Source organism: Ctenopharyngodon idella, chromosome 15, assembly GCF_019924925.1.
Source record: "Ctenopharyngodon idella isolate HZGC_01 chromosome 15, HZGC01, whole genome shotgun sequence".
Lineage (NCBI taxonomy): Eukaryota > Metazoa > Chordata > Actinopteri > Cypriniformes > Xenocyprididae > Ctenopharyngodon > Ctenopharyngodon idella.
The window spans coordinates 10,940,734-10,951,668 of NC_067234.1; the positions used below are offsets into that span (position 1 = coordinate 10,940,734).

At 39.2% G+C, this 10,935-nt stretch overlaps 1 protein-coding gene across 1 annotated transcript; it reads right to left on the bottom strand.

Annotated features, from left to right (window-relative positions):
- Window positions 1–783: 783 nt before the first annotated feature.
- LOC127495809 (putative gustatory receptor clone PTE03) lies at window positions 784–2,213 on the bottom strand. Its single transcript, XM_051863135.1, has one exon. It carries the CDS (start codon window positions 2,194–2,196, stop codon window positions 1,279–1,281), a length of 918 nt encoding a protein of 305 aa, XP_051719095.1. The 5' UTR covers window positions 2,197–2,213; the 3' UTR covers window positions 784–1,278.
- Between the last annotated feature and the right edge of the window lie 8,722 nt (window positions 2,214–10,935).

Below are 10,935 nucleotides of genomic sequence, written 5' to 3' on the forward strand. Positions count from 1 at the left end.
GATTTGAGCTTTGGTCAATCACAGAAAGAAAGGCATTGTTTTGTATTGTTCTTTTGAATTGTTTCAGTAAACCTGTTTTGAAGCATATTGTATGGTGCGGCTGCTGTTTTTGCTTCTTTTGTTTAATTGTTACAACTTAGCCCAGCATGTGTGTTACAACCTACCCCGGTAGTGGGGAAGATTGTAACAAAGGCACACCATGTATTTGACATCAGCTTACAAGGGTTGTGGTATTCTTACAGAGGTCTGAATGGGTGTCTTTTGTAATAAACAAATGTGGGTACTTAAAAGTTACTTAAAATTTCAGTGAGTTATGGATGCTGAAGCAAAAAGTGTTACAACCACACCGGTTTCCTTTATAGCACAGAGAATGAGAACGAAAAATAATATTTGGTTCATACATGACCGAATTACTGCATATGCAACTTTCTTTCGGAATGGAACTATAAAAACAAATAACACAGACCTACATTATCAGTGGAAAAAATAAAGATAGCCTCATAGTTATAGTTTCTAGTTTCCATTTTTTCATAAAACAAAATTGCAATAGTAGATTTTAATTTTTTTTCCCCCCTAAAACTAATCAGAGGATTAAAAATAAGCATACGTAGTCTACCAAATTCTTTCATTCAAAAGACTACGCTCTTGTTGCTTAAAGTTTGAACATTGATATAAAATCACAAAATAATATAATTTGCGTAATGAAACAACTAGTATCTCAGCATTACAGTTTGGTAGCCCATCTGAGCATGCACGGTATTGGATTTTAATGCACAAAACATTGTTAAGACTTTCACTATGTAATGGATCTAATCCGCTATCATTGGGCTACAGGCTGCGGCGAGGACCTCTTGGGAAAATTCCATCAATGCCGAGGAAAGAGTTAATATGAAGGGGTGGATTTTAAAATCCCCTTCTTTTATTGTATAAGAACTAGGGAAACTTTTTTTTTTTTTTTTTATTAAATGCATTTATTCAGTTATTAATGTTACAAGCAATGTCTGTATTTGGTATCTGAGAGGTGACTTAGGGTCTGTCTGACCCCTGCCAGGAATGAAGTAACAGTGTTCGCTCATTTAGCCAGGCTAAATAATAAATTATATGTATAGGCCTATAAATATACAATTGTGTCAGATATTTACTGGGAATGTTAAATTTGCAGATAACATATAATGTATATGATTACAAAGCATAGTAAGAAATAAAACAATGATTAAACAATGATTTTTTGCTGAATATCATAAACATTCTGTATTATCTATTACATCAAAAACACAGCTATTTGGATGCTTTTATAATACATATAATTTTTTTACGAATTTCAGGAAAATTCAGACCATAAACAATAGGGTTCAGGATGGGTGGTACAACAAGAAACTCCAGTGAAAGAATAATCGAGAGCCCTATAGGGAGATCCGAAGTCACAAACCGACTCAAAGTGACCTCACAAAAAATAGCAATAGAGAAATTTAAAAGGATCACCATGTGTGGAATACAAGTTTGAAATGCTTTTATCCTGAACTCTGGTGAGCTTTGTGTACAAATGATCAGAATTTTAACATAGGAATATAATATAAAACTTAACGGCATGATAAGAGTTGTGGCCACTATGAAAAAGCCAAAAACATTAATAATAATAGTGTTTGAACAAGAAAGCTTGACAATTTCCCAGTTGTGACAATACACCTTCCAAAGTTTGTTACCACACATAGTCAGTCTGGCATTTAAAATACCAGTAATGCCAACACAAAGCATTGGATAAATCCAGCTTATAGCTATTAAAACAGATAAAATCCTGGGAGTAATTATGCTGTTGTATTGTAAAGGTTTACAGATTGCTACATATCTGTCAAATGCCATTAACATTAATATTGTATTTTCATTTGATGCATATGAATAAATGACAAAAGCCTGTAAGAGACATGCTTCACGGGACATCAAGTGTGTATCAGACAGCAAGTCTGTCAGTAACCTTGGGAAAAAAGCAGCTGTTCCAAACACAGAGTTGAAGGACAAACATGAAATCAGAATGTACATGGGCTGGTGTAATGTCCTTTCAAGAAAAATGGCAAGAATTATAATAGCATTAAAGAATATAATAGCACAGTATAGAATAATTCCCAAACTGAAGAAAGCATATCTTATGTACCCAATATTTTCAAACAACATCAAGTAAAAATACGTTCCATTTTCCATTTTCCATTAAGCAAAGGATGGATTTATTGACCTGAGGATGAAAGCAGACGCAGTTCATGTTATTTATATCTTATTTATAAAAAACAAAACAAAAAAAACATGCTACTACATGTAGTTACTATAGTATAGTCACCTTCTGTGATACGATCTGACATTACCATCACTTTGTCTTCAAAGAATGTGTAAATATGCAGAGAATTAGCTCTAGCCTACTTGTGCTATGTTTTAGAAGAACTAAGAGTCACCATACTATTTTTATAGCATAAAACATGTCTCTGAAGACCTCTTCACCGTGGCTTGATTTGCATAAACAGCACACCGGAAGTTTTTCTCAACTAAACACATTAAAAATGTGGCACAGTGGGTAAAACTCTTGTAACTCAAAACTCACTGATAAGGTTGTGAGTCTTTGAAAAGGTATTTTATTTGAAATAAATGTTCATCACAATATGCAAAGTGTCACTGGGGATATGGTACTATTGATTCATACATGTTCTGATTCATTTTTTTTTTGGCGCACCAAAAATATTCTCGTCGCTTTATAATATTAATATTGAACCACTGTACTCACATGGACTGATTTAAATATGTTTTTAGTACCTTTATGGATCTTGAGAGAGGAAATGTCATTGCTCCCTATGTAGGCCTCACGGAGCCATCGGATTTAAACAAAAATATCTTAATTTGTGTTCCGAAGATCAACGAAGGTCTTACGGGTGTAAAACGGCACGAGGGTGAGTAATTAATGACAGAATTTTCATTTTTGGGTGAACTAACCCTTTAAATGGCAAAGGTTATGTCTTAACACAGCCTTGACCACCAGATGGTGATACTGATCTGTGTATAATTTAATAGTGTGCAGCATGTGCACTTCTCCTAATATTATGATTATAGTGTTGAATGGTTCATACTTGAAATCATGCAAACCTTCTCATTGTGATCAGTATTTCCTTGGTGTTGTGTCTTGTTGTTGATGTAAAGTAAGAATGGTACAGTATAGTACAATAGCTTCTTCATATTACTGATTTACAACTAATCACTTTCTTGTATTAATAATAAAATAGTGATAGGGTTTTTTTTTTAAGTTACTGAAACACTGATTTATGTTAATCTGCTCTGTGATGGTATTCATTCTTCATGTATTTAAATATGTCTTTGTCTAATTAGTTTATTGTTTGTGTCTAATTATTACCATCATATGCAATTGAAAAAAAATGCGTTCAGATACACTCACTCAGGTGAAGACAGATAGAACCATGCCTTGTTGCAGGTCAATGGCCCAGTTGTTTGGGCGGACTATGGAAGTTAATTAATGCCAAATGTTTGCAGTAGAGAAAGCGGCTTACATGTAGGCTATACACAGGGAAAGTAATCGTGAAGACATTGAATTAAACGTAAACACAGCTTTTGTGTCTTTATAAGCTTTTCCGCATACATTCTGGCCCGGATAATCATCACATAGGGGAGAGCGGGGCACAACCTAATGCTTTTTGACTTTCTCAGTTTGTGTAAATCTACTTAGGGTTCAGAGAATTTCTTTTGTTCCACATTAATTTCACACGTGTCTGGTACAAATATGTGGCTTTGTTTTGTAGGAAACTTTTTCCTCGTCGAAGCAGAGACCAGGAGACGTTGGGATATCTTTTAAGCAGAAGTTACTCTTTATTGAGAAACGTGCTGTGGGTCGCTGTAGTCATCCAAGTCTAACTCAGGCAGTGTACTTGGTAGTTCATATACATTCAAGAGGGAGGGATACATAGAGTAGAGGTGGAGACAATCTAAACAAAGCATGCAAATGCAGTGCAGGAATCAGCCCATTCCCTACATTTCCCAGCCATGATCTAATCAGCATAACGGTGTCATTCAAATGCATAGGTGCTAATCCAATCAGTCTGGCAGTATTGCCCATACCTTTACATTATCATAGAGACAAAGGCACAGCTGTGCTTTGAGCTTGTTCTGCCAAATGGTTAGGAAGTGTGTGAAGACAACAGGTTAATTTCACAGACACATGGGCTGCCTGCCTTGATCTCCTTAGAATGTCATTATCTTTACCTCAGAATGTAAAACACAATGTATATAAAGTTTTCAGTTCATATACTATTACATTGGAACCTAGATATAACATAGTACAAATTTGTAATCCCACAGTTTCATTAATACAGAGTACAGGTGCTGGTCATATAATTAGAATATCATCAAAAAGTTGATTTATTTCTCTAATTCCATTCAAAAAGTGAAACTTGTATATTATATTCATTCATTACATACAGACTGATATATTTCAAAGTTTATTTCTTTTCATTTTGATGATTATAACTGACAACTAAGGAAAATCCCAAATTCAGTATCTCAGAAAATTAGAATATTACTTAAGACCAATACAAAGAAAGGATTTTTAGAAATCTTGGCCAACTGAAAAGTATGAACATGACCAGCACTCAATACTTAGTTGGGGCTCCTTTTGCCTGAATTACTGCAGCAATGCTGCGTTGCATGGAGTTGATCAGTCTGTGGCACTGCTCAGGTGTTATGAGAGCCCAGGTTGCTCTGATAGTGGCCTTCAGCCCTTCTGCATTGTTGGGTCTGGCATATCGCATCTTCCTCTTCACAGATTTTCTATGGGGTTAAGGTCAGGCGAGTTTGCTGGCCAATTAAGAACAGGGATACCATGGTCCTTAAACCAGGTACTGGTAGCTTTGGCACTGTGTGCAGGTGCCAAGTCCTGTTGGAAAATGAAATCTGCATCTCCATAAAGTTGGTCAGCAGCAGAAAGCATGAAGTGCTCTAAAACTTCCTGGTATACGGCTGTGTTGACCTTGGACCTCAGAAAACACAGTGGACCAACACCAGCAGATGACATGGCACCCCAAACCATCACTGACTGTGGAAACTTTACACTGGACCTCAAGCAACGTGGATTGTGTGCCTCTCTTCTCTTCCTCCAGACTCTGGGACCCTGATTTCCAAAGGAAATGCAAAATTTACTTTCATCAGAGAACATAACTTTGGACCACTTTAGCCCAGGCGAGACACTTCTGACGCTGTCTGTTGTTCAAGAGTGGCTTGACACAAGGAATGCGACAGCTGAAACCCATGTTTTGCATACGTCTGTGCGTAGTGGTTCTTGAAGCACTGACTTCAGCTGCAGTCCACTCTTTGTGAATCTCCCCCACATTTTTGAATGGGTTTTGTTTCACAATCCTCTCCAGGGTGCGGTTATCCCTATGGCTTGTACACTTTTTTCTACCACATCTTTTCCTTCCCTTCGCCTCTCTATTAATGTGCTTGGACACAGAGCTCTGTGAACAGCCAGCCTCTTTTGCAATGACCTTTTGTGTCTTGCCCTCCTTGTGCAAGGTGTCAATGGTCGTCTTTTGGACAACTGTCAAGTCAGCAGTCTTCCCCATGATTGTGTAGCCTACATAACTAGACTGACAGACCATTTAAAGGCCTTTGCAGGTGTTTTGAGTTAATTAGCTGATTAGAGTGTGGCACCAGGTGTCTTCAATATTGAACCTTTTCACAATATTCTAATTTTCTGAGATACTGAATTTGGGATTTTCCTTAGTTGTCAGTTATAATCATCAAAATTAAAAGAAAAAATTAAAAGAAATGACCAGCACCTGCATATATATATATATATATATATATATATATATATATAGGAGGTGGAAGAAGAAGAGGAGAGAGTAGATGTAAATCGCCCTTTTGCAGCTGGGGGATCGATGACAAACGCAGCGGTGTTTACAATCGATCACCCATCTCACTCTCGCTTCTTCCCCCTCCCGTCTGTCTGGGCTCAGATACAAATCTGAACGGCTAGGGGTTTTTCCATGCCCTCCCGATCTCAAACATAGAGATCAGGAAGGAATGAAAAGCTTATGGGAGCTGCAGCGTTCATGGACAGAAAGAAACCGCTCGTCGAGCCGTCCGCGTGCGGTCCCTTTCTTAACGCGCCCTCACGGCAGCCGCAGCCTGCCAGAAGCGCGTCCCAAAAACACCAGCAGCTCTGCATACACAGCAGCCAGAGGAGCGCGCGCTGCCAGACGCGATGACGTCAAACACAGATGTCATTGTCATCCAACAACTCATCCTCGTCAGCCCCAGGGAAGCCGAGAGAGAATACAACTCTCTCAAGCTTCCCAACGAGCTCACCTGCAAGCCCCATGATTGCAGCCGCCGTTATGCTTCAGCACAAACGGTGCCAGAATCACCAGGCACAGATGCGGACACCTCTTCCCTCGAGAAGAGTGCCAAATGAGAACGGAGCATCCCAATAGGGAGACTCTCATAGTAAAAAACAGAAAGACACAGACAACTCTCTTGAACGTTTGTAAGGCATATTATAGAATCCCTTACCGGAGTCGATACAATCACGATCAGACAGAACAGTTCCGAAAGACAAAAAAGATACTGACTGTTTCTCCAGGCGCTCCTTATATACTTCCGGGTCGCGCCATATGACGTTATAGGTTGTCGCCGGCCAATAGGATTGGAGTTTTTGATACTTGGCTTTCAGACATCATCTCACGTGTGACGTTCCCCATAGCGTTTCAAACGCAGAGTGAGTTCCCTTTCGAAAGGGAACCCAAATATGAGTTCTGGCTGAGTCAGGTTTCTTCATGTGCTCCATTTCCTCCACAATCCAAAGACAACCAATTGAATTGAAGACAATAAATTGTGATTTAGTGATCTATTTTCTATGCCTGCATATCTTATGTAATCTATACCAGGATATCAATGGTGGTAAAACACCCTGGACAGTTGGCCAGTCACAGGGCTGACAGACAAACACATTCACACTCAAACCTAAAGACAATTTAGAATCTGCAATTCACTTGATCTGAATGTCTTCAAACTGTGGGGGAAACCGGAGTACCTGTAGGAAACCCATGGCAACATGGGGAGAACATATAAACTTTTTGTTCCTTAGAATCATATCAGATACAGTTCTGTATAGCATCTTCTTGTGTATGTTCCTAAGCAGTGTTCCATGTGAGTCTTGTCATGGTGATTTTCAATCCATTCCAGGAGGAGCGCCTCATAATAGGCATTATAACTTTTCTCTTGGTTTTTGAATAGACAGGAATTCAAAGTTCCTGTGAAATCTGTGAGGGAAAAAAAAAAAAAAAAAATGCAATATGGTATTTGGTAACACTTTTTTTCAGTGGTCCACTTTAGACATTGTACTAACTGTAAGCAACTTTGCAACTACATGTCAACTAACTCTCAGAGTATTAGTAGACTGTTAGGTTAGGGTTCAGATAAGCAGAATAAGTTGGCATGCAGTTGAAAAGTTACATATAGTTAGTAGAATGTCTGTTGGGTGACCATCAATATAAAGTGTTAGCAGATATTAAGCAGACAGTCTACTCATGCTCCAGTGACTGCTAGTTGACAAGTGGTTGCAAAGTATCAGGTTTGGGGGTGATGAAATGAGCGAGGAGCAATCACAGAAGAAATAATGGGCTTTATTAATATTAAAAAATACATGTTTTACCACTCTATTTATTACAATGATTTTATGTATAATAGATTTTTAATTGGTTTACATGTTTTTTAGTCCATTTTATTCCTCTTATCTATTTAATGTGTGTATGTCTTTAAATGTGTATGGGTCTGCCTGTCATGTGACTGATCACATAACAGGAACCAAGAAGGAAGCCAGCATAAAGGAGGCAGCATGGCAAACAATCAACCTCTCATTACAAACGTGATCACCTGCTAGCTGGACTGTGGAGTTTAATTTTATGGACTTACCTTTCCAGCAAACCACATCACTTTTCATTGGATTAACACTTCCGTGGACTTTGTATATACACCGGTGGACACTTTCACATTGGGACTTACATCACGCTAGGATTCTTATGGACTGTTTTAGGGTATGGTGCAAACGGATTCCACGCTTTTAAACAGCCTAAGTTTTTCTAGTTTTATTGTGTTGTTTTAAGTTCCTTGTGAATATTGTAAATACACCTTATTTATTCACTTTTTTTCTGTTGTCTGTCTCATCTTTTTAAACACTCATAACATCTCACACAGTATAATCTGACCCCAATTTTAATCAATGTAAAATCGACCGATAGGGCTGATCGTTACACAGGGAACTTAAGTGGGACTATCCGAACAAGCAGATCAGACCCAGGAGGACAGGAATAAGTGTGAAAAATTGGAACAAAATGAAGGTGACAGTCCCAATGGGAGTTTGGCTGCCAGTGTAGTGGGCATGGGTCTCGCCAGCCTTCAGGTAGGGAACAAGGGTCATGGTGGAACAGTTCCAGGGCTTAAGAGCAGGCTCAGGGAAAGCCTCCGTGCAAGCAGCAGGTTTTGGGATGGCCTCTGGGATGGTCTCCAGGCAGGCGGCAGCCTCAGGAACAGCCTCTGGGCAGGCAGCGGGCTTTGGGAAGGTCTCTGGGCAGGCAGCGGGCTCTTGGAAGGTCTCAGGAGTACAGACAGCACAAGAGACAGCCAGCTGAGAGGTGTGTGCTGCCCAGGCACACAGGACAATCATGACATAAAAGGCGAGGATCGCCCTCTGGGCCAAGGCAGGACTGACAGGGGAAACGGGTGACTCAGGAGTAGTCTCTGGGCAGGTAGCGGGCTCCTGGGCAGCCTACAGGCTGGGAGCAGATGCTGTGTGACTAGCCCAGACACACACAAGGGCAGTGACATAGAAAGAAAGGGCAACCTTTTCGGACATGACAGGGAATTCAGGAACTGACAGACTTGACGCTATAGAGGAAGCGTTCCTTCCCTTTCTCTGCCTACTTTGACGGGGCGATGGCGTGGAGAGAGCTACTTCTAGGGGAACAGCAGCATTCACGGCTGTCTCAGGGAAAGCTGCAACATAAACAGACTCTTCTGGGGGTGCTGCAGCTTCTTTAGCCACCACTGGTGGCACTGCAGCTTCTTCAACCACCACCGGGGGTTCTGAAGCATCAACGAACACCTCTGGGGAAGGTGCATCATCAACCGCCACCTCTGGGGGTGCTGCAGCAGGAGGATTCCCATGCCAATCAAGGAAATCCACAAATTCCCCAAATCTCAGGTGATCTAGCCCTCTCATTCTCCATCAGTTCAAGGGCTCATCAAGGGCTAATAAATAAACTAATAAACAAATAAGTCTTTGAGAGCTGTATAATTTAGCCCCAGACCTTCTGCAACACCGTTGAACTCCAAGGCAAACTCCCTTAGGTCAGTCCCCTCTTGACGGAGGGAGCTCAAGGTCTTGGGACTTGACTTGACTTGACCACACAGAAGGGAAATATATGATGACGATCCAGCACAGGACTGCAAACACAAGGAGAATAAGTTGGGAGCAAACAAGGCAGGTAATGAGGTGAAGCAACTAAACCAAACAGGTGAAGCAACTGAACCAATAATCAGGTAACAAGATGGGTGGGTTTAGACAATTGACAGGAGAGCACATGGCACAGGGAAACACATGACAAGCCATGTGCTCACATCAAACATGACAAAAAAAACACAAGCGCATGGCCAGTGAAAACAATCACAAGCCATGTGGTCACAAAACGAGACATGAACACACAACTATGAGGAAAAGTCAAAAGCACCACATTCCAAACATGAAACAAGACACGCAGACAAGAGAGTGCATGGCTCGAGCACACTCGAGACTGTATACGCTCACACAAAGACAAGACAATACAGGAGAGTCAGGGCTCTGTCACAAAACCAAGAAATAAACTAGACCGAAATGCAAGAACCCTGACAGCAAAGTTACTTATAGTTCATCAAATGTCTAAAGTGGACCATCAAAATAAAGTGTTACCTGGTATTTATTTCCTGGGTTGTAGATTTGAGACTTTGATTTACTGGATTCAGTCAATAGGTTGTAGGGTAAAAGTTGTCCATACAAAAAGATTAACATTTATCAAGTCAGTTGCCTTTGACAATATCCATGTACATAAATACCAAGAATATAAAAGCTGCTCATAGATTTTGATTACTGGATTACATATGATGTAGCCAGTGCCTACATAGTCCCATACTTATTGTAGGCCAACAAAGTTTATTACATACAGCTACTGTATACATCAACATATTTTACTTATTGGTCATTTTACTACTAATAATAAAATGAAAAAAGTGAATGTGTTAAAAGTAACTGATTAATAAGGATTTGGAATATTTCATTAAATGTAACGTTTAACACCAGAGTGTGTATTCTTTTTTTCTTTTTTCTTTTTTTGACAAATCCATCATAGTTTAGAGAAGTTAGCAACAAAGTTGACAACAAAGTTGTCTAGTAATACAACTTTACCAGACAATCACAAACAATAGATTATAAAACAATATTTCTGGCTCTAAAATATTGGATCTTGAGTGAGTGGTCAAAGAAATTGTAAAACAGATAAAATGTTTTTGCACACAAATTTAGTTTAGTATCAATGTACCAAATTACAAACTATTGGCAGAAGAATGGTTTATTGTTATTATTATAAAGGTAATTATTTATCTTCATACAAATATGTGAAGTACAGAGATTTTACTGTGGTTAAGGGGATTTTAGCCTCTCCACTTAATCTTTTGTGGCTTACTAACTTTTTATATTTTCATAAAACAATTATGTCCATAAAAAGTTTTTTTTAAAGAACAACTCAATGATTTTTGTTTTAGAACATTTACAGTAGATAGCAAGAATTTTAAAAGAAGGAAAGCAAAAGGTCTTTTGAATTTCTGAAATATTCACTCAGACATTCCTACTTATTTTTA

What these genes read in the sequence shown, in the direction of transcription:
- LOC127495809 (XM_051863135.1), bottom strand. Translation starts at nt 2,196, where the DNA reads ATGGAAAATGGAACGTATTTTTACTTGATGTTGTTTGAAAATATTGGG.